The sequence below is a fragment of the Bombina bombina genome, chromosome 7 (assembly GCF_027579735.1).
Source record: "Bombina bombina isolate aBomBom1 chromosome 7, aBomBom1.pri, whole genome shotgun sequence".
Taxonomy (NCBI): Eukaryota; Metazoa; Chordata; class Amphibia; order Anura; family Bombinatoridae; genus Bombina; species Bombina bombina.
Window position 1 is genome coordinate 134,048,771 of NC_069505.1, and position 24,788 is coordinate 134,073,558.

General features: G+C 41.5%; 1 protein-coding gene across 1 annotated transcript in view; it reads right to left on the bottom strand.

Moving 5' to 3' along the window:
• LOC128636274 (cytoskeleton-associated protein 5-A) overlaps positions 1-24,788 on the bottom strand; it is an 825,907-nt gene that overhangs the window by 642,353 nt on the left and 158,766 nt on the right. Inside the window, exon 7 of the mRNA XM_053689308.1 lies at positions 141-298. Within this exon, the coding sequence (XP_053545283.1) occupies positions 141-298 (158 nt within the window). The remainder of the gene's footprint in view (positions 1-140; positions 299-24,788) is intronic.

Genomic DNA, 24,788 nt, shown 5'->3' on the forward strand with positions numbered 1-24,788 from the left:
CCACCAGTAATGTCAGAAATTATTTCTACTAGACCAGGTCCAAACAAGGTCTTACCCTTGTAAGGAAGCGCTAGAAGCTTGGACTTATATGTAACATCTGCTGACCAAGGTTTCAGCCACAACGCCCTGCGAGCTAGTACCGCAAAGTCAGATATCCTGGCTCCCAGCTTGATAACTTGCATAGTAGCATAAGAAATAAATGAGTTGGCTAGCCTGAGAGCCTTAATCCCATCTTGGATCTCCTCCAGATGAGTCACTACTTTAAGAGCATCAGACAAGGCATCAAACCAATAAGATGCTGCAGTAGACACATAGGCAATACAAACTGCAGGTTGCCATTGAAGACCCTGATGAACATACTTTTTTTTTTTTTCAAATAAGCCTCCAGATTTTAATCCATTTGATCCTTAAGAGCAGCTATACTCTATAGGAATAGTAGTTCTCTTAGAAGAGTAGAAATGGCCCCTTCTACTTTAGGCACCATGCGCCAATAAACCTTAATGGAGCCAGCGACAGGAAAAAGCTTTTGAATAACATGACCGGGGGAAAGGTATCCCTGGCCTCTACCATTCCTGCGCAATAATCTCCGTAGCACGGTCTGAAACAGGAAACACTTCCACAGAGGAAGGCACATCAAAGTATTCAGTTTACTTGATTTCTTAGGGTTGACAGCGACAGGCGGGTCAGAGTCGTCCAAGGTAGCCAAAATCTCCTTTAACAATACACAAAGGTGTTCAAGCTTAAATCTTAAGGATACCACTTTAGCATCAGATGAAAGAAGGAATTACTGTCCGAATCTGAGATTTTACCCTCAGAGGCTACCAACGTACCCTCTTCAGACTTATGAAGGAAGGGTAACCTGAGTAGCAGAATATGGAACAAAAACCTTACTATATTACTCTAATGTTCCTCTTGTGAGAACAGAGTAAGCTTACTCTGGCAGCAATATGTTAGGAAAAAGCAACAAGGTCCACCTTACAAGTGCCTAACTGCTTTAAAGCCACCACTACTGTACTGAAGAGTTTGACGTGGATTATAGCTATACCCAAAATCTTGCTTGAAGCGAAAATGAATCCTATTATCTTCAGATACATAACTTCACCTCCTCCATTTAACAGAGGCAAAGAGAATAACTGAGGATTATGGGTAGGGGAGTGACACTTCACAGCTTTGCTGTGGTGCTCTTTGCCTCCTCCTGCTGGCCAGGAGTGATATTCCCACTAGTAATTGATGACGTCATGGATTTTCCATAACTTAGGAAAGAAAATTATTTATTAAACTTGTGTTTATTTGCAATGATCTGTCAAATGCTGCTTTTAATATGGCGCACCTTTACCATCGCTTTAATGTGCTTGTGTATATGTAATGAGATTTTATGTTCTGAACCAAAATAAAAAAAAAAAAAAAAAAAAAAACACACCACACGTAACCATACACAATCTAGGAACATTGTACAAGATCCTTAAATTAGTATGTTCTGTAAACAGATACTTCCATGAAAAAAGCATGTAATTAGCCAGTACAGGACTTTTAAATTAGTATTGTCTGCCAGAACAGAAACTATATAATAAATCAAGTTACATATAATAAGGATTTAAGCCAAGGCATTGCTTTATACAGATTAATTTTAGATCATAGGTTGCCCTTTGTGAAATATGCACAGCAGAGACCATTTGCAGGGATACTGGCTTATGGCCGATTTGCATATACAAGTTTCATTTTTATTGAGGTTCATAAGCATACATAGTGAAAAGCAAAAAAGGACAAATATATGCATGAAAAGCATCAATAGTTACAATATATTGATTGGATAGTGTACATACCTGTCTATATTTATGTAAGAAATATTAAACCTCAGAATTTAGGACCACTCTTGGCTCTTTGTATAAGGCAGTATAGATATATGTATAACACACAAATGGTACATACACATATCCAGGGACATAGTTACATAGCAACAATTTGAAATCTGGTATTTTAAATGTCAGGCAGATAAGCTGAACCGGTCATAGGAAATAATCCTGGTGGATGTTCAGTATGACAACACCTGGGAGCAATGTTTACTGTGAAAGGAGCGAGGGAAAATTATCTTGGCCATGCTTGTCCCTGATTACAAGCCTAGATCAAGTTGTTGGGAGGGCTTTTACCCAATAAAAGAAATTAAATCTCCCTTAAAGCTCCTATTCTCTGTTATGCAAGGTCTCCCAAATGAACATCTTTTGCGCTTATGGTGACAAAGATGGGGCTAATAAATTATCTCAATTAAGTAAAATGTGATAGGCACCCAATAGATATGAGACTTAAGTTGCACACCTCACTATCTCGGCTGCTAACAGCAAGGCGGCTACTTTAAATGTATAAGAGAGGGAACACCTAAGAACATTGATATTATACAGCCGAACATCAGTCACTTACTATGAACATGAGATAAAAATGAAATTTATGCTTACCCGATAAATCCGTTTCTTGACACAGTGAGTCCAGGGATATAATTACTATTAGAAATATCACTCCTGACCAGCAGGAGGCGCCAAAGAGCATCACAGCAAAGCTGTTCAATACCACTCCCTAACCACAACCCCCAGTCATTCGTCCAAAGGGAAAGAGAAAGGAAGTAGTATAAGGTGCAGAGGTGCCTGAGGTTTATGAAAAAACATAATTTATGTAAGAATTTACCTGATAAATCAATTTCTTTCATACTGGCAAGAGTCCATGAGCTAGTGACATAGGATATACAATCCTACCAGGAGGGGCAAAGTTTCCCAAACCTCAAAATGCCTATAAATACACCCCTCACCACACCCACAATTCAGTTTAACTAATAGCCAAGTAGTGGGGTGATAGAAAAAAGGAATTGGAAGTATAACTGTACTTTATAAAAAAAAACAACCACCATAAAAAGGGTGGGTCTCATGAACGCTTGCCAATATAAAAGAAATGAATCAGGTAAGTTCTTACATAAATTTTTTCTTTCATGTAATTGGCAAGAGTCCATGAGCTAGTGATGCATGGGATAGTAATACCCAAGATGTGGAACTCAACAGAAGTCACTAGAGGGATAAAATAAAAACAGCCATTTTCCGCTGAAAAAATTAAATCCACAACCAAAAGAATATGTTTTTCTTCTAAATAAAAAGAAAGAAAAAAAAACTTAACATAAGCAGAGGAATCAAACAAACCGCTGCCTGAAGAACTTTTCTACCAAAAACTGCTTCCAAAGAGGCAAATACATCAAAATGGTAGAATTTAGTAAATGTATGCAGACACGACCAAGTCGCTGCTTTGCAAATCTGATCAACTGAAGCTTCATTCTTAAAAGCCCACGAAGTGAAGACTGATCTAGTAGAAAGAGCTGTGATTCTCTGAGGCGGGGCCTGACCCGACTCCAAATAAGCCTTATGAATCAAAAGCTTTAACAAAGATGCCAGGGAAATGGCAGAAGCTTTCTGACCTTTCCTAGAACCAGAAAAGACAACAAATAGACTAGAAGTCTTCCTGAAATCTTTAGTAGCTTCAACATATTTCAAAGCTCTTACAACATCCAAAGAATGTAAGGATCTTTCCAAAGAATTATTAGGATTAGGACACAAAGAGGGGACAACAATTCCCCTATTAATGTTGTTAGAATTCACAACTTTAGGTAAAAATTTAAATGAAGTTCGCAAAACTACCTTATCTTGATGAAAAATCAGAAAAGGTGACTCACAAGAAAGAACAGATAATTCAGAAACTCTTCTAGCAGAAGAGATAGCCAAAAGGAACAAACACGTTCCAAGAAAAATTAATATCCAAAGAATGCATAGGCTCAAAAGGAGGAGCTTGTAAAGCTTTCAAAACTAAAATTAAGACTGCAAGGAGGAGAGATTGATTTAAGGACAGGCTTGATATGGACCAAAGCCTGAACAAAACAATGAATATCAGGAAGCTTAGCAATCTTTCTGTGAAATAAAACAGAAAGAGCAGAGATTTGTCCCTTCAAGGAACTTGCAGACAAACCTTTATTTAAACCATCCTGAAGAAACTGTAAAATTCTAGGAATTCTAAAAGAATGCCAGGAGAATTTATGAAAAGAACACCATGAAATAAGTCTTCCAAACTCGATAATAAATCTTCCTAGAAACAGATTTAAGAACCTGTAACATAGTATCAATCACTGAGTCAGAGAAACCTCTATGATGAAGCACCACTCATTTGTTTTCAGATATCTAAAATAATGATTGGTAACCTCACCTCTTGAGATTTCCAAACCCCTTGTGCTGTCAGAGACCCCCAGACAGCTCCATAACCTGAAAGACATGCATCTGTTGTGATTACAGTCCAGGTTGGACAAACAAAAGAGGCCCCTTGAATTATACGGTGGTGATCTAACCACCAAGTCAGTGAAAGTTGAACATTGGGATTTAAAGGATATTAATTGCGATATCTTTGTATGATCCCTGCACCATTGATTCAGCATACAAAGCTGGAGAGGTCTCATATGAAAACGAGCAAAGGGGATTGCGTCTGATGCTGCAGTTATGAGACCTAAAACCACCATGCACATAGCCAATGAAGGGAATGATTGAGACTGAAGGTTCTGACAAACCAACCAATTTAATTTGTCTCTTTTGTGTAAAAGACAGTCATGGACAATAAATCTATCCAGAAACCTAAAAAGGTGACCCTTGTCTGAGGAATCAAGGAACTTTGGTAAATTAATCCTCCAACCATGTCTTTGAAGAAAACACTAGTTAATCCGTGTGAGATTTGGCAAAATGTAAAGACTGAGCTAGTACAAAGATATTGTCCAAATAAGGAAACACCGCAATACCCTGTTAGCTAATTAAAGAGTAGGACACTGAGAACTTTGGAAAAAATTATTGGAGCTGTCGCTAGGCCAAATGGTAGAGCAACAAATTGTTAATGCTTGTCTAGAAAAGAGAATCTCAGAAACCGATAGTGGTCTGGATGAATCAGAATATGAAGATATGCATCCTGTAAGTCTATTGTGGACATATGACCTTGCTGAACAAAAGGCAGAATAGTTCTTATAGTCACCATTTTGAAAGTTGGCATTCTTACAAAACTGTTCAAAATTTTCAAATTCAGAACTGGCCTGAAAGAATTCTCTTTGGACAATGAATAGATTTGAATAAAACCCCAGACCCTGTTCCTGAAACGGAACTGGTATAATTACCCCTGAAAACTCTAGATCTGAAACGCTTCAGAAAAGTCTGAGCCTTCACTGGATTTGCTGGAACGCGTGATAGAAAAAAAATCTTCGCACAGGAGGTCTTACTCTGAATCCTATGCGATACCCTTGAGAGACAATGCTCTGAATCCATTGATTTTGGACAGAATCTGCCCAAATGTTTTGGAAAAAATTTTTAATCTGCCCCCCACCAGCTGAGCTGGAATGAGGGTAGCACCTTCATGCAGACTTGGGGGCTGGCTTTGGTTTCTTAAAAGGTTTGGATTAATTCCAACTTGAAGAGGGTTTCCAATTGGAACCAGATTCTTTGGGGGGGGAAGGATTGGCTTTCTAAAACGGATTAGAAGCCTTAGATTTACCCTTAGATATTTTATCCCAAGGTAAAAAAAACTCCCTTCCCCTAGTAAGAGTTGAAATAATTGAATCCAACTGAGAACCAAATAAATTGTTACCTTGGAAAGAAAGATAGTAATCTAGACTTAGATACCATGTAAGCATTCAAATATTTAAGTCACAAAACTCTTCTAGCTAAAATAGCTAAAGACATAGGATTTAACAATTTTTGACTATATTAAAAATAGCACAGATAAAATTATTAGCATGTTGAAGCAAGCGAACAATGCTAGAAAAATCAGGATCCGTTTCCTGTTGCGCTAAACTTTCCAAAAAGTTGATGCAGCTGCAACATCAGCCATAGAAATGGCAGGCCTGAGAAGATAGCCAGAATATAAATAAGCTTTCCTTAGATAAGATTCAAGATTCCTATCTAAAGGGTTCTTAAAGGAAGTACTATATTCCATAGGAAAAGCAGTACGTTTGGAAAGAGTAGAGAGTCCTCATCAACTTTGGGGATTTTTTCCCCAAAACTCCAATCTAATTGCTGGCAAAGGATACAACTTTTTAAACCTAGCAGAAGGAATGAAAGCACCACCAGGCCTATTCCATTCCTTTAAAATATCAGAAATAGCATCAGGAACTGGAAAAACCTCTGGAGTAACCACAGGAGGTTTATAAACAGAATTTAAACGTTTACTAGTTTTAGTATCAAGAGGACTAGATTCCTCAATATCCAAAGTAATCAACACCTCTTAACAAGGAACAAATATACTCCATCTTAAAGAGATAAGTAGATTTGTCAGTGTCAATATCTGAGATAGGATCTTCTGAATCATTCTCTGCATGTAAAAGCTTATGACAACTGTTACATAACACCGTTGGAGATATAATTTCTGCTAACTTACAACAAATACACTTATCTTTGTTAGAACTGTTATCAGGCATCAGGAATTCAACAGTGGTTTTCTGAGACAGGATGAGACTGCTAAGGAGATGACTGAAGGTCCAGACAAGAATTGAACATTTTTTACTTCCTTGCTTCTGTCAAAAAGATCTTCATATCTAGAGAATCTATAATTGTTGCCAAGAATACCACTCTTGTAGCCGTAAACTAGGAACTTTTTCCTAAATTCACCTTCCAACCGTAGGAGCGCAGAAAAAACAACTCTCCCGTGTGGGAAAAGATGGCGTCTGAACTAAAATGTTGTCCAGATAAGGAGCTACCGTAACCCCTGCAATCTGAGAAATGCCAGCAACACACCCAGAACCTTTGAAAACACCCTGGAAGCTGTTGCAGTACCAAAAGGAAGAGCCACAAACTGAAAATGCTCGTCTAGGAAAGCAAATCTTAGAAACTTGTGATGATCCTTTTGTGTGGGAATATGCAGATATGCATCCTTCAGATATGCATCCATCAGATCTATTGTAGTTAAGAATTGTCCCTCTTGAACCAGAGGAAGAATTGACCGATAAGTTTCCATCTTGAAAGACGGAACTCTGAGAAACTTGTTTACACACTTGAGATCCAGGATGGGTCTGAAAGTTCCCTCCTTAGTGGGAATGATAAGCAGATTTGAATAGAAACCAAAATTACTCTGACGACCCTTCTGCTTATTTCTCTTATCCTGGGGAAGAGAATGCCCTTTCCCTTCAGTAATATCAGAAATAATTTCAGCCAAACAAGGTGTTCTCCTTGTAAGGAATGGATAAAAGCTTAGATTTGGATGATACATCCGCAGACCAGGACTTTAAAACCATAAAGCCCTGCCCGCCATAACAGCAAAGCCATAAATCTTTGCTCCCAACTTGATGTCCTGTAAAGAAGCGTCCGCAATAAAAGAATTGGCCAAATTTAAAGTGTTAATTCTATCCTAAATTTCCTCCAGAGAAGTCTCCTGTTGAATAGAATCAGACAACGCATCAAACCAATATGCAGCTGCACTGGTAATCGTAGCAATACATAGCAGGCTGCCATTGGAACCCCTGGTGAACATATAGCCTTTTAAGAAAATCCTCCAACTTCTTATCCATAGGATCTTTAAAAGAACAATGACTGTTGAATCAGAGTAATCCAAGGTAGCTAAAACCTGTGAGAAACAGAGCTGCCCCAGCTTAAATCTGCAAGAAACCACCTCAGAATCAGCAGAAGGAATTACATCATCAGAATCGGAAATTACACCTTCAGATGCTACTGAAGTATCTTCTTCCTCAGACCTATGGGAAGAAACATTTGACATAACTCCAACAGAGTCAGAACCCTTAAACTTCCTTTTGCGCTTCCCCTGCAAAACAGGAAAAGCAGACAAAGCCTAAGATACAGAGGATATCCTGCAATGAAAAAAACAACCTGAGACGAGACTCAGGGCACTGCATGAGAAGAGGATTGAGATTGGTGTGATTGGGGAGAATGCTGCGGTATAGCTTGAACAGGAGACTCATGAACAATATTTTCCTTAGAAAATGAAGGCTCTGAATCAAAAAGTCTATCCCTATACTGAACTGTTCTCTCTATACATGAGGAACAGAAAGGGATAGGTGGCTCCACATTAGCATCAAGGCATAAAGTGCAAATAACATCTTGCAAGTCCTCTTGATCCATCCTAACATAAAAAAATAAATACACCTGCACCAGCCAGTACTACCTTTCAGAATGACCAGAGCCGACAGGAAGGCCTAGTAAAACACTTCTTCCTCAAATCGCGCGCAAAACTTGCTCCGTAGAAGCCCCGCCCATCGTGGGCGTATGCAAACACCTCCCGGCCGACATTACTACAGACGCCAAGAGGAATAAAAAATGCAAAAGTAAGCTGTCAGCAGACTAAGGCTGACAAGAAACCGAGAAAGGAGCCAAATAAGGAGTAAAAAAAAAAAAAAAAAAAACTACCAAAAAAGAGCCGAACAAAAAATAAAAATAGTCTGCTAAACACAATGTGTCAGACTGTCCTCACAGTGCCCCATAAAAAACTGCCCACATAAAACCTGCACAAACAGGTTCACAGTCCAAAGATTAACCCAATAAGTGCCAACATTTCCTGAACCCTCAGAAAAATAAAAAAAAAAACAGCACTTACCTCCATGATAATCTGCCCGGCAGCAAGGCAGCTCACTAGGTTTGAAAGTCTTCCTTCCTAACATGGACCTGTGGAAACGGAAAGAAAAAGACTAAGTAAACCTACATAGTCTATTTACCAAAGGGCAGCTCACAACCTGGGAGGCACAGAAGGGATTATACCCCCACAGTTGCCAAAATCTTAAAAGCCACCACTGCTCTACTAAAGAGACTGAAGTGGACCACAGCTAAACCCCAGAAAAAAAAAAAAAAAAAAAAAAAAAAAAAAAAACGAACAAAACCTGAACTGTTCAAAAAAACAAACAAAAAAACACCTCTTGATATAAGAATCAGACACCTAACGTTACCCTTTCCTTGTAACTGATACAAGCAAAGAGAATGACTGGGGGATGTGGTTAGGGGAGTGGTATTTTAAAAGCTTTGCTGTGGTGCTCTTTGCCTCCTCTTGCTGGTCAGGAGTGATATTCCCAATAGTAATGATGATGATCTGTGGACTCACTGTCATTAGAAAGAAAACCATATAAAACAAGAACAACAAGCCTGGAGGACTGCGTAGACACTTCCTCATTATTATTATTATAAGTATAGGTTGCAGTCAAATAATAGGTATACAGAATATAGAGCTCAAATTTTACATTATAAAATAACAAGAACATATATATGTGAAAACAAGATTAATGCACACTTGACAGCGCTAAACCTAATCCAAATGAAAAAGTAAGAAAAGTCCCATGAAAGGTGAAAAAATTCACAGTCTATAGGTACTTATACACATAATACATAAGAACTGTATCCAAATACTGAGAACAGTAATTGTATAATATCTGTGCGATCAGAACTAAGTGAGCACAAAAAATGAAATAGTAACAATGTTACTGATATTATGTTCATAGGTGACAATGTTAGCAGCTCGGTATACGATATCTGATACACACTCTATAGTAAATATACAGAATTCAATTCAAACATAAAAAAATAGAGATATCGGCTATGTAAACATATAAATCATAGTTCATGTGAATAAGTCAATATCCAAAGTGCTTCAGGTTGATGTGTGACAAAGTATCCCGTAGTGTGCTTCGTCCTACTTACTTCCAAGCACCTCAATCGTATGAGGTAAGTGTGGGGCACGTTGTATAAGCCAGACCGGGGCTGTTTCCAATTTTAAGACCTCTCAGTATTTCAGGCTTTCAATCCGGTAAAGAATCCAGGACTCTCCTTGGAATATAGATATATCCGGGGTCTTATCCACTCATTGTCTCAGTAGTAACCAGACAGGAACAATATAATTATTGTAGTTATCCAGACTCTTGCTATATGTATTAATATCAAGAAGCTATGGAGAACTGGTAGGTAAATAACATATCAAGCAGTCCTTTAAATAGGGCTGTCTTTGCCATTTTCCATAAGAAATCTATTGGACTGCTTGGACAAGTTTTCAGCTTATATTAGAAAATAGAGTGGGGAAATACATTGGTGCATCATGCCTGTATATACAATTTAACTAAAGACCCAAACAATTCTCAAAATGTTATGCTCCCATGGATCTAGTTAAACAGCTTAAACAGTTATAGGACCTAATATTATGCTTATTTGGTTTTGTATCTAGAACATATATAGTAGATTGTGAAGCAAGACTGACAATTAAATTAATAAAGTAATAAGAGACTACTATAACTTTAATTTACAAACTGTTTACAGCACGTCAACCTACACCAGTTTTATCTGTCCCAAATAGTCTAATATGACAGACCAATACTGTTATCAGACTCTGTAGGGGTGTTGTGTTGCACATTGAAAAACTTAGTACCGGAAGGAAATATGGGTGAAACCTGGGCCTGTACTTGATAGACTGTCCACTAACAGTTGCGGTGTAGTTGGTGCAGTCTATTTCAGGGGTCTTCTCCCATTCAGTATCGTAGGTATGCTCCTAGTGATCTCAAAAAAGTCTCAACAAATAGGTAAGTCCTCCGGCAGGAGCTGTATTTGTTATGGTAGCTCGGACATCTTGTGGGCTCCTTTCCTGACCTCTTTCATGCTGCCACAGCGGGTTGTCCTCCCTCTGGATGACCCCTGGCTCCGTCCGAACCCAGGGAAGCTGCTCTGATGTTGCGTGTGTGACCCATCACTTTCAGGTTGTAGGTCTTCAACCGCTGGTCTCACACCAGAGCATGGCAGTGTGGTCAGGAAGCTTGCTCGTGACACAAGTAGACTAGTGTTTTTCCACTCTCGGGTAATAAGATCTTCCAGACTCTGAAAATGACTGCTTAATAACACATCCAGTGCTTGCAGAAGCGAGGTTCCCAGTAGTTGCATTTTAGACATGTAGGCTCACTTCAGTCCATTACGTTCTCTGTGGACTAGCTTAGAGATCTAGTTCAGCGGATATTGCTGCTTAAAGGGACAATATACACCAATTTTCATATAACTACATGTAATAGACTACTATTAATAATAATATGCACATATACTGATCTAAAAATCAAATATAAAACCGTTTAAAAACAAATTATGCTTACCTGGTAATTTTCTTTTCTTCAAATGGAAAGAGTCCACAGCTGCATACATTACTTTTGGGAATTTAGAACCTGGCCACCAGGAGGAGGCAAAGACACCCCAGCCAAAGGCTTAAATACCTCTCCCACAAAAACCTGCTTCGTCCGAAGCCGAGAAAACTTTGAAAAAGGAAAAAGCCCCAAGGACACTGACCTGCAGATAGTCCATAAGCCTTGCTAGAGACCGCAAAAATACTCGACTGAGCCAACACGCCTCCAGGAGACACTGTCACCCAGCATTCAGTCCCCAAGAACACACACCCCTAACTAGAGAAAAACCTCCCAAAAAAGACGTGGAAGGAAAAAAAAATTAAAGGATTCATGAAGAACCCTAAATAGGGTATAACAAGTTCCAAATAAAATAAAGTAACCCTGAAAAACAAACCAAGCTCAGAGACCCAAACTGGTCTTCAGAAACAAGGCAGGCAACGCCCAGACCCCGGATCTTACAGAAACCACAAGGTTAAGACCGGAAATCTGAAACAGAGTAGAAAACTGCTAAAAAAAAAACCAGTGCAACCGCACCCCAAAGGACAACTGAAGACCGAGTCCTCAAGTTACAAGATAACTCAGAATATCGAAATATTCATAGATTGAATACGTGCAGATAAGCGAACACCGGAGTCAACACCAGTCATGCCAGGATGACTCTGAAATAGAATACTTGCAGGGAAGAGCAGCTAAAAAGAGCTATCAAACCCTAATCGTCAGACTGCAAAAAAATCCACTAAACAGTGGGAACAACACAGGCTATCCAAAAACCACCAGTCGTTTTCAACATCTTGTCCATGGAGGATCACAGAACCTCAAAGAAGCTCACCGAACCTCAAATGACCCAAAGACATACAACAGATCTCAAATCCTGCTCTACAACGAACCAGCCCAAGGTCTGAAAAACAGCGGAACAGAAAGGACCCCAATCCGCAACCCCCAGGGAAGGATGTAACAGGAAGAACTTGGCCACCCCAAAGAGCTCCTTCAAATGGGTCCTCCCAAAGAGCTCCTTCAAATGGGTCCTCCCAAAGAGAACCCAGCAAAACTGACAGTCTCAACATGGAGATTACCATCTCCACAGAAGAAACATACAGAATAGAAACATCTGTTCTAACCTCCTGCACACAGGAAAGGACAACAACCCTTCAGAGAGGAAAAAAAACCTCCTTAAGGACAACACCCCCCCCCAAAGGGAAAGGCACATATAAGAACAGCGCACACTCTCACCAGACATGAGCCATGGTCAGTTGAAAAAAGCAGAATGAAAATCATCCAGACGACACTAATGAACACAGAACTCCCCCTGAAGGTGAGCCCAAATAGTTTAAAGGACCAGGCAAGCCATAAGCGTATCCAAAAGCACCCAGGATCCTGGCAAAGTTGCTAGGAGACTCAATTGGCAAGTCTGGAAAAAACAAATGTGTAAGAACACAAGAGGGCGCTAATGTGTCTAATAACGACCGTGGAACAAATAAGCAAAATGAAAATGAAAATAAAATACTAAAAACTAAGAATGATTATAAGGTGAAATAATAATAATGGAAAGTGGCACCTCATTAATTATTGAATTGCATAGAGATATAGTCCAAATGATCACAAATAGTCTATTAGGTCACTGGGAGTCCACAACAAATTCAAGTTGGTGAATTCGGTCTCCAAATAACCGCAGAGATGATCCTCTCTTCCGATGTTAATCGACAGATCTGTAAAGATTAGAAATGGAAAAGGACGACCATTGTGTGTATCAACAGCTCAAAGACCCCACACATGAAGCACACTCTAATCCAGGGTACTCACACTTTGGCCGAGCACACCAATGTGCTTGTGGTCACGGACTGGTTATCTGAGCCAACCAGCTTGCTCTCTCACAGGTAGTGTTCTCCTCACAGCAACTAAACACCAGCAGACTTCTTGGAACTTCACGGCAGTATGGTAATGAGCACCTTGAAGAATTACCCTCAAACAGTATGAGGTATGTTTAGGCTCTTTATAAAATCCTCACTGGCAGTAATGGCTTGTACCGGTCTCCAGTCCCTAAGGTAGATTGATCTTTAAATCCCCCGTGGAAGCCAAAATCCCCAGTAGGAGTCAACAAGGTCCGTGATACAAAAAGTCCTCACTGCAGTTAAAGCAGTCTGAGTCCCAAGTGTCCTTATATAGCCGCTGCAAATGCGGCTGCTGAGAGTTTAAAAGAACCCTGGATTAGAGAGTGTGCTGCATGTGTGGGGTCTTTGAGCTGTTGATACACACAATGGTCGTCCTTTTCCATTTGTAATCTTTACAGATCTGTTGATTAACATCGGAAGAGAGGATCATCTCTGCGGTTATTTGGAGACCGAATTCACCAACTTGAATTTGTTGTGGACTCCCAGTGACCTAATAGACTATTTGTGATCATTTGGACTATATCACTATGCAATTCAATAATTAATGAGGTGCCACTTTCCATTATTATTATTTCACCTTATAATCATTCTTAGTTTTTAGTATTGTATTTTCATTTTGCTTATTTGTTCCACGGTCGTTATTAGACACATTAGCACCCTCTTGTGTTCTTACACATTTGTTTTTTCCTAGCTTGATACACATTGCGTTTATGGTATTTGTGTTGAGAGGTGCTGCTTCATAACCTAATATCTCCAGTGATATTTCACCCACATATATATATTTATGTATCACTAAGTAATATATCACAGATTACTGTTTAATAGGAGAAATTAATTTATATATTATCCTCACTGGGATATACACTACAACACTTGGTTGTTACTTTTATGTAATAGGTACTTTATATTTTAGGTTTACTCAGACTCTATATTATATTATTAGCGCCCTCTAGTGATTGATTCACAAATAATCTTTGATCAATTGGCAAGTCTGTAGGCCATAATCTATGGTCCCTGGAAAATTGGATCGCCCCAAACCAGCCACAGAATCATAAGTTTCCAGACATCCAAAAAGATCCAAAACAAAAACAGGTCCAAGCCCAGAATTGTTAAAAACAAACACCCCAGGGAACACAACTACACCATCTAAAGAAGCAGACCTAACATGGGAATAACCGGACTACCCCGGAGAAGAGAACAAGACTCACTCGTAAATCCCAACCCAAAAGGAAGAGAACACCCCCTTGAGGAAGTCTAACATTCCAAAAAGGAGCTAGGGCACAACAGTGACACGCCAAGACTCTAAAGACCAAGGGAGAGAATAGAGGACAAGTCACCCAAAGAGTGAGTAGAACAAAGGCTAGTCTCCATATTGCCTCAGAGTACGTAACTAGAGGACCACACCCAAGGAAAAAGAATGCAGGGCATCCCAACCTCATTAGAAAAAAAAACCCTAAGCGAAGCTTGGGGAAGGTGACAACACAGCCCAACGTTCCTGATAGGAAAAACGACAAACTCCCTAGAGTAGGAAAAGCCACATGGCCCTCAAAGAGAGTATAATCAGATGACTTTCTCCAACCACAAGGCTACCTTGCTACCCCCATAAAGGCGGCCAAACCACTAAGGAGAACAATGTCCAGAATGCCAACCCGAAGGAAGACCTTAAAAAGGAACAGGTCCAGAAAAAGGACAAATTCCAAGGAGCCCCTAAAAGAGGCAAGACAGCCAGAAACCAGCGGCAAGGAGGCCCTGAGTCCTCCAAACTTCCACCCATGCGGGGAAACACTCAAAATCCAGACAAAATAACGGGACAGTGTGTTGCAGTGGAACTTTGAGTCACAGCTGATAAGCTAGAAAGGCTAACAAGGACTGAACCAATCAGACCCTCAGGTCCTCTTAAAATTATTTGCTGAACTTGTTACAAAAAAGAAAAAACTAGCCAGGCAGAACAGGCACCACTTGTCTGAAACATGCCGCAAGAACAGAAGGATACAAACACAATCAAGACCAGCCTGAAACCAAGGGCCGATACAGTCAAGGCCACAGATAGTCACCCCTAGAGATGGGGGATAAACAGCAGACAAAAATAGGACTAACATGTCCTTGCAACAAACAAACTTCTGTAGACATAAACTGAGCGATCAAAAAAAAAAAAAAAAAATATCGCAAGCATCGATTCCAGAAAACATTCCCGAAGGAAAAGCATAAATATGAGCTCAAAAAAAAAAAAAAAAAAAAATCATCCTAACCGGATTAAAAAAAAAAAAAAAAAAAAAAAAAAAAAAGAGATAAGACTGGGATCCTGATCTTCCAGCTCAGAACTGGAAAGGATACTCGATAAACAAGGCTATAAGAAGATTACTTCATCCTCCTATACCTAAGCCTGCAAGCCTTTTGAAGGTGAAGATTGAGAATCCCCATATCCATTAAGGATGGGATCCTCCAACAACACCAAAATGTGCCTCAGTAGGACACGAAGGCACGGCCAGTCTATAACGGGAAGCACAGCATACCTTCGGAGCAGAAGACTACCCCGGCCCCGAAGGTTGACCCCCTGAAGCCTCAGGGACAGTCGTTACCCCGGAGAACCGAGTAGGCCATCCCATGCCTAAGGAGCCCCAGCTAACTGAATACGTACAATATCGTAAACAAACTTCTGGTAGTTGCAGATGCACCAGAGACATGATTATGGACATTGCGAAAATGTGCCATCAGCTCCGGAGGGAACAAGCCACCTTCCAGAGAAGGATAAGCAAAATCTGGGTTACCTGCATGCGTAGTAAGAGTTGGTGGTAGGGAACTGGACCCCCAAAGGCAGATGGCTCAGAAGCCCCTTGATTCCCCGATCCCAAGGAATAGAGCACTCTACGACGGCATTCAGAACATAACTGGAGGGCATGTATCACCCGGGCCAATTCATATTCTTCACCAGAAACAGAATCTGACGCAGAGACGTCCGTCTATACATTATCAGAATTCTCCATAACAGGGATATTAAATACAAAAAAAACAGACCAAATAAAATGTAAACAGCACCTGACACAATGGCTGAGGCACTCACCACCTCCGAAGAACCAGACACCGGCGGACCAGAATTCTTCCGTCGCCACACGGTAAGGAATGCGGAAATGGAGAGCCAAAAACTTGAACACGCCCAGTCACCAGGTGCACCGTGCAGTCCAGAAAAAGCACGCTTAACCGTAAAGACCGTTATGTTCCACAAGCCATGAGCCTAAGTAAAACTACACATACGCAGGTCGAATCACATTAACATGATTTAATAAACCCGTGTTCAATAATCCCTCTCAGGAGATATTAACCCTTGATTCCAAGATACAAAAGGAGCCTCACTGAGACCCTGATTATAGTTAATCCCGCAAGGCGAAAGCCTATCGGGAAAACATTTGTATTACCATACAATCATAACAAAAGTTAAATTAAATTATTTTACCGTAATCTACGCTGTGGAACAGGAACACGGCCCTTCAAGTGTGAGATAGAAGCCTCGCCTCTGCCATGGACTTGAGAGAAGAAAGCAGGCAACGAAACTCGTCAACACTGACTGCTTGTGGAGCTGTTAGGAGTCGGGATGGGTTCGCAGAAAGACTCTCCCTGCATCTCCGTACTAACTTTCCTCCATGCTCTCACCGACAGGCTGACAGGATAACTTAAAACTCCAGTCCCATGCCAAAGAGTACTACCCTCCATAAGAGACTATCGAAAATTCTGACACTTCTCTGCCAACCTCCGGGGATGAAGGGCAAAGAATGACTAGGGGATGAGAGAAGTGGGGGAGGCATTTAAGCTTTTGGCTGGGGTGTCTTTGCCGCCTCCTGGTGGCCAGGTTCTGAATTCCCAAAAGTAATGAATGCAGCTGTGGACTCTCATTTATGAAGAAAAAATACTTAGAAGCTCCCAGTTTAGCTCTGTTTAAAAAGGTAGCTGGAACACCCACTGCAAGTGGGAAAAAGGAGGCACTCCCTCTGCATATGAAAAGACCCTTTACACAAACAGGAGCAAGCTGGAGTAGGTATAAGTCAGTGTTCTTCTAAAACTTCAAAAATAAGCAAAACTACACTTTAAAAAATGTAAATTTATGCTTACCTGATAAATGGATTTCTTCTATGATACGAGTCCAGGGATTCATCCTTTACTTGTGGGATATTATCCTCCTGCTAACAGGAAGTGGCAAAGAGTACCACAGCAAAGCTGTCTATATAGCTCCTCCCTTGACTCCACCCCCCAGTCATTCGACCGAAGGTATAGGAAGAAAAAGGAGAAACTAAAAAGGTGCAGAGGTGACTGAAGTTTTAAATCAAAAAATATACTCTGTCTTAAATTGACAGGGCGAGCCGTGGATTTGTCGTATCATAGAAGAAATCAATTTATCAGGTAAGCATAAATTTACTTTTTCCAACAAGTGCACGGATTCATCCTTTACTTGTGGGATACAATACCAAAGCTACAGGACACGGATGAACGGGAGGGACAAGACAGATAACTAAACAGAAGGCACCACTGCTTGAAGAACTTTTCTCCCAAAAATAGCCTCCGAAGAAGCACAAGTATCAAATATGTAAAATGTGGGAAAGGTATGAAGGGAAGACTAAGTCGCAACCTTACAAATCTGTTCAACAGAAGCATAGTTTTTAAAAGCCCATGTGGAAGCCACCGCTCTAGTAGAATAAGCTGTAATCCTTTCAGGAGGCTGCTGTCCAGCAGTCTCGTATGCCAAACAGATTATGCTTTTCAGCCAAAAAGAGAGGTAGCTGTAGCTTTTTGACCTACGCTTTCCAGAATAGACAAAAAACAAAGAAGATGTTTGACGGAAATCCTTGGTCGCTTGCAAGTAAAACGTCAAGGCACGAACCACGTCCAAGTTATGTAGCAGACGATCCTTCTTAGAAGGGTTAGGATACAGAGAAGGAACAACAATTTCCTGATTAATATTCTTATTAGAAACAACCTTAGGAAGGAATCCAGGTTTGGTACGCAAAACCACCTTATAAGAATGGAATATAAGATAAGGCGAGTCGCATTGTAATGCAGATAGCTCAGAAACTCTTTGAGCAGAAGAGATAGCAACTAAAAACTAGACAGAAGCTTGATATCTATGGAATGCATAGGTTCAAACGGAACCCCTTGAAGAACATTAAGAACTAAATTCAAACTCCATGGTGGAGCAACAGGTTTAAACACAGGCTTAATTCTAACCAAAGCCTGACAAAACGAATGAACGTCTGGGACATCTGCCAGACGCTTGTGCAGTAAGATTGACAAAGCAGAAATCTGTCCCTTTAAGGAACTAGCTGATAGCCCCTCCTCCAATCCTTCTTGGAGAAAGGACAAAATCCTAGGAATCCTGATCTTACTCACTTTGGATTCGCACCAATAAAGATATTTACGCCATATCTTATGATAAATTTTCCTAGTGACAGACTTTCAAGCCTGAATCAAGGTATCTATGACCGACTCCCGCTTATATAAAATCAAGCGTTCAATCTCCAGGCAGTCAGTCACAGAGAAACTAGATTTGGATGTTGGAACGGACCCTGAATGAGAAGGTACTGTCTCAGTGGCAGTTTCGCAACAATGTATCATGAAACACAGCACTCACTGCACAGCCAGGAACAGGTTTACCAAACCCAGTATAGATACATAGAAACAGAAATCGTTCCAGCTTGAGAAAAGGCCAAGTGTGGGCCTGAAACGTCGCTTTTTATCCCTGTTTGCACAATAAAGTCTTTTGTTGCACCAGCTGGAACGATTTCTGTTTCTATGTTTCAGTGGCAGTTTCCACAGTGGCAGAGATGACATTTCCACCAGATCTGCATACCAAGTCCTGCGTGGCCACGCAGGTGCTATCAAAATTACCGAAGCTCTCTCCTGTTTGATTCTGGCAATCAGACGAGGAAGGAGAGGAAAAGGAGGAAACACATAAGCCAGGTTGAACGACCATGGTATTGCTAGAGCATCCATCAGTACTGCTTGAGGATCCCTTGATCTGGACCCGTAACAAGTTTGGCATTCTGATGAGATGCCATCAGATCCAATTCTGGTGTGCCGCATTGATGAATCAATTGTGCAAACACCTCCGGATGGAGATCCCACTCCCCCGGATGAAAAGTCTGACGACTTAGAAAATCCGCTTCCCAGTTCTCCACTCCAGGGATATAGATTGCTGATAGATGGCAAGAGTGAGTCTCTGCCCATCTAATTATTTTGGAAACCTCTATCATCGCTAGAGAACTCTTTGTTCCCCCTTGATGATCGATATATGCTACAGTGGTGATATTGTCCGACTGGAACCTGAAGCGCATTGAATATCTCTCAGTTCTAGAATATTTATTGGAAGGAGAGCCTCCTCCTGAGTCCACACACCCTGCGCCTTCAGGGAACTCCAGACCGCACCCCAGCCCAAGAGGCTGGCGTCCGTCGTCACTATGACCCATGCTGGCCTGCAGAAACATTCCGTGACAGATGATCCTGTGACAACCACCAAAGAAGAGAGTCTCTGGTCTCTTGATCCAGATTTATCTGAGGAGATAAATATGCATAATCCCCATTCCACTGTCTGAGCATGCATAGTTGTAGTGGTCTGAGATGCAAGCGAGCAAATGGAACTATGTCCATTGCCGCTACCATTAGTCCGATTACCTCCATACACTGAGCCACTCACGGCCGAGGAATGGAATGAAGTGCTCGGCAAGAGGTTAAGATCTTTGATTTTCTGACCTCCGTCAGAAAAATTCTCATGTCTACGGAGTCTATCAGAGTTCCTAGGAATGGAACTCTTGTAAGAGGAACAAGTAAACTCTTTTATGTTCACCTTCCACCAGTGAGATCTTAGAAAAGCCAACACGATGTCAGTGTGAGATTTGGCTAGATGGTAAGTTGACGCCTGAATCAAAATATAGTCCAGATAGGGCGCCACTGCTATGCCCCGCGGCCTTAGAACCGCCAGAAGGGACCCTAGCACCTTTGTGAAAATTCTGGGAGCTGTGGCCAACCCGAAAGGAAGGGCCACAAACTGGTAATGTTTGTCCAGGAAGGTGAACCTGAGGAACTGGTGATTATCTTTGTGGATAGGAATGTGAAGATACACATCCTTCAAATCCACGGTGGTCATATATTGACCCTCCTGGATCATTGGTAAAATTGTCCGAATTGTCTCCATCTTGAAGGATAGGACTCAGAAATTTGTTTAGAATTTTGAGATCTAAAAATCGGTCTGAAGGTTCCCTCTTTTTTGGGAACAACGAACAGATTGGAGTAAAACCCCTGTCCCTGTTCTGCTTTTGGAACTGGGCAGATTACACCCATAGTATATAGGTCTTCTACACAGCATAAGAACGCTTCTCTTTTTGTCTGGTTTACAGACAAACGTGAAAGATGAAATCTCCCCCTTGGAGGAGAATCTTTAGAAATCGTGACCCAGGGGTATCATCTAGAATTCAAAGCCCAGGAATCCTGAACGTCTCTTGCCTGAGCGAAGAGAGAAAGCCTGCCCCCTACTAGATCCGGTTCCCGATCGGGGGCTGCCCCTTCATGCTGTCTTGGTAGCAGCGGGCTTCTTGGCCTGTTTACCTTTATTCCAGGTCTGGTTAGGTCTCCAGACTGACTTGGATTGAGCAAAATTCCCCTCCTGCTTTGTGGCAGGGGAGGAAGTAGAGGGACCACCTTTGAAGTTTAAAAAGGAACAAAAATTATTTTGATTGGCCCTCATTCTATTTGTCTTGTCCTGAGGAAGGGCATGGCCTTTTCCTCCAGTTATGTCGGAAATGATCTCCTTCAGTTCAGGTCCGAAAAGGGTCTTAACTTTGAAAGGAATAACTAAAAGCTTAGATTTTGATGACACATCAGCAGACCAGGACTTAAGCCATAACACTCTACACGCTAAAATGGCAAAACCTGAATTTTTTGCAGCTAATTTAGCCATTTGAAAAGCGGCATCTGTAATAAAAGAATTAGCTAGCTTGAGAGCCTTAATTCTATCTAAAATATCATCTAATGGGGTCTCAACCTTAAGAGACTCCTCTAGAGCCTCGAACCAAAAAGCAGCTGCAGTAGTTACAGGAACAATGCACGCTATAGGTTGTAGAAGAAAACCCTGATGAATAAATATTTTCTTTAGAAGACCCTCTAATTTTTTATCCATAGGATCTTTGAAAGCACAACTGTCCTCAATAGGTAAAGTTGTTCGCTTAGCCAGTGTAGAAATAGCTCCCTCCACCTTAGGGACCGTCTGCCACGAATCCCGAATGGTGTCAGATATGGGAAACATTTTCTTAAAAGTAGGAGGGGGAAGAGAACGGAATGCCTGGTCTATCCCATTCCTTAGTAACAATGTCCGAAATTCTTTTAGGGACCTCTAGATATCTATCCATTTTACACAATTTCTCTGGTGGAATTATAATAGGGTCACAATCATCCAGAGTCGCTAAAACCTCCCTGAGCAACAAGCGGAGGTGTTCAATCTTAAACTTAAAGGCCGTCATATCAGAGTATGTTTGAGGGAACATCTTTCCTGAATCAGAAAGCTCTCCCTCAGACAGCAATTCCCCCACCCCCAAATCAGAACACTGTGAGGGTACATCGGAGATGGCCAATAAAGCATCAGAGGGCTCAGCATTTACTCTAATACCGGACCTACTGCGCTTACCCTGCAAACCAGGAAGTTTAGATAATACCTCTGTAAGGGTAGTAGACATAACTGCGGCCATATCTTGCAGGGTGAAAGAATTAGACGCACTAGAAGTACTTGGCGTCGCTTGGGCGGGGGTTAAAGGTTGTGACACTTGGGGAGAAGTAGATGGCATAACCTGATTCTCTTCTGACTGAGAATCATCCTGAGATACTTTTATCAGCTAAAATATGTTCTTTGCAATGCAAGGACCTTTCGGTACGTGAGGGACACATTTTAAGTGGGGGTTCAACAATGGCTTCTAAACACATGGAACATTGACTTTCCTCAATGTCAGACATGTTAAAACAGGCTAGTAATGACCACCAACAGACTTGCAAACACTTTATTTTATGAAAAAAATATAACAATCTAAAAAAACGGTACCGCGCCTTTGAGAGGAAAAAAAGCATACCATTTAAAAAAAAAAAAAAAAAGATAAAATTCCCATTTTATGATAAATGCATCCCAACTTGCCAGCTAAGATTGCCCCACAAGGTAAGGAAAACATAACCCTTACCAAGAAAATTGTGCTATATAAACGTTAAAATTAATCAAAAACACCCCCTGCACCTCAGGGGTCTGTAAAAACAGAATTTATGTTTACCTGATAAATTACTTTCTCCAACGGTGTGTCCGGTCCACGGCGTCATCCTTACTTGTGGGATATTCTCTTCCCCAACAGGAAATGGCAAAGAGCCCAGCAAAGCTGGTCACATGATCCCTCCTAGGCTCCGCCTACCCCAGTCATTCGACCGACGTTAAGGAGGAATATTAGCATAGGAGAAACCATATGGTACCGTGGTGACTGTAGTTAAAGAAAATAAATTATCAGACCTGATTAAAAAAACCAGGGCGGGCCGTGGACCGGACACACCGTTGGAGAAAGTAATTTATCAGGTAAACATAAATTCTGTTTTCTCCAACATAGGTGTGTCCGGTCCACGGCGTCATCCTTACTTGTGGGAACCAATACCAAAGCTTTAGGACACGGATGAAGGGAGGGAGCAAATCAGGTCACCTAAATGGAAGGCACCACGGCTTGCAAAACCTTTCTCCCAAAAATAGCCTCAGAAGAAGCAAAAGTATCAAACTTGTAAAATTTGGTAAAAGTGTGCAGTGAAGACCAAGTCGCTGCCCTACATATCTGATCAACAGAAGCCTCGTTCTTGAAGGCCCTTGTGGAAGCCACAGCCCTAGTGGAATGAGCTGTGATTCTTTCGGGAGGCTGCCGTCCGGCAGTCTCGTAAGCCAATCTGATGATGCTTTTAATCCAAAAAGAGAGAGAGGTAGAAGTTGCTTTTTGACCTCTCCTTTTACCGGAATAAACAACAAACAAGGAAGATGTTTGTCTAAAATCCTTTGTAGCATCTAAATAGAATTTTAGAGCGCGAACAACATCCAAATTGTGCAACAAACGTTCCTTCTTTGAAACTGGTTTCGGACACAGAGAAGGTACGATAATCTCCTGGTTAATGTTTTTGTTAGAAACAACTTTTGGAAGAAAACCAGGTTTAGTACGTAAAACCACCTTATCTGCATGGAACACCAGATAAGGAGGAGAACACTGCAGAGCAGATAATTCTGAAACTCTTCTAGCAGAAGAAATTGCAACTAAAAACAAAACTTTCCAAGATAATAACTTAATATCAACGGAATGTAAGGGTTCAAACGGAACCCCCTGAAGAACTGAAAGAACTAAATTGAGACTCCAAGGAGGAGTCAAAGGTTTGTAAACAGGCTTAATTCTAACCAGAGCCTGAACAAAGGCTTGAACATCTGGCACAGCTGCCAGCTTTTTGTGAAGTAACACAGACAAGGCAGAAATCTGTCCCTTCAGGGAACTTGCAGACAATCCTTTTTCCAATCCTTCTTGAAGGAAGGATAGAATCTTAGGAATCTTAACCTTATCCCAAGGGAATCCTTTAGATTCACACCAACAGATATATTTTTTCCAAATTTTGTGGTAAATCTTTCTAGTTACAGGCTTTCTGGCCTGAACCAGAGTATCGATAACAGAATCTGAGAACCCTCGCTTCGATAGGATCAAGCGTTCAATCTCCAAGCAGTCAGCTGGAGTGAAACCAGGTTCGGATGTTCGAACGGACCCTGAACAAGAAGGTCTCGTCTCAAAGGTAGCTTCCAAGGTGGAGCCGATGACATATTCACCAGATCTGCATACCAAGTCCTGCGTGGCCACGCAGGAGCTATCAAGATCACCGACGCCCTCTCCTGATTGATCCTGGCTACCAGCCTGGGGATGAGAGGAAACGGCGGGAACACATAAGCTAGTTTGAAGGTCCAAGGTGCTACTAGTGCATCCACTAGAGCCGCCTTGGGATCCCTGGATCTGGACCCGTAGCAAGGAACTTTGAAGTTCTGACGAGAGGCCATCAGATCCATGTCTGGAATGCCCCACAGCTGAGTGACTTGGGCAAAGATTTCCGGATGGAGTTCCCACTCCCCCGGATGCAATGTCTGACGACTCAGAAAATCCGCTTCCCAATTTTCCACTCCTGGGATGTGGATAGCAGACAGGTGGCAGGAGTGAGACTCCGCCCATAGAATGATTTTGGTCACTTCTTCCATCGCCAGGGAACTCCTTGTTCCCCCCTGATGGTTGATGTACGCAACAGTTGTCATGTTGTCTGATTGAAACCGTATGAACTTGGCCCTCGCTAGCTGAGGCCAAGCCTTGAGAGCATTGAATATCGCTCTCAGTTCCAGAATATTTATCGGTAGAAGAGAATCTTCCCGAGACCAAAGACCCTGAGCTTTCAGGGATCCCCAGACCGCGCCCCAGCCCATCAGACTGGCGTCGGTCGTGACAATGACCCACTCTGGTCTGCGGAATGTCATCCCTCGTGACAGGTTGTCCAGGGACAGCCACCAACGGAGTGAGTCTCTGGTCTTCTGATTTACTTGTATCTTCGGAGACAAGTCTGTATAGTCCCCATTCCACTGACTGAGCATGCACAGTTGTAATGGTCTTAGATGAATGCGAGCAAAAGGAACTATGTCCATTGCCGCTACCATCAACCCGATCACTTCCATGCACTGAGCTATGGAAGGA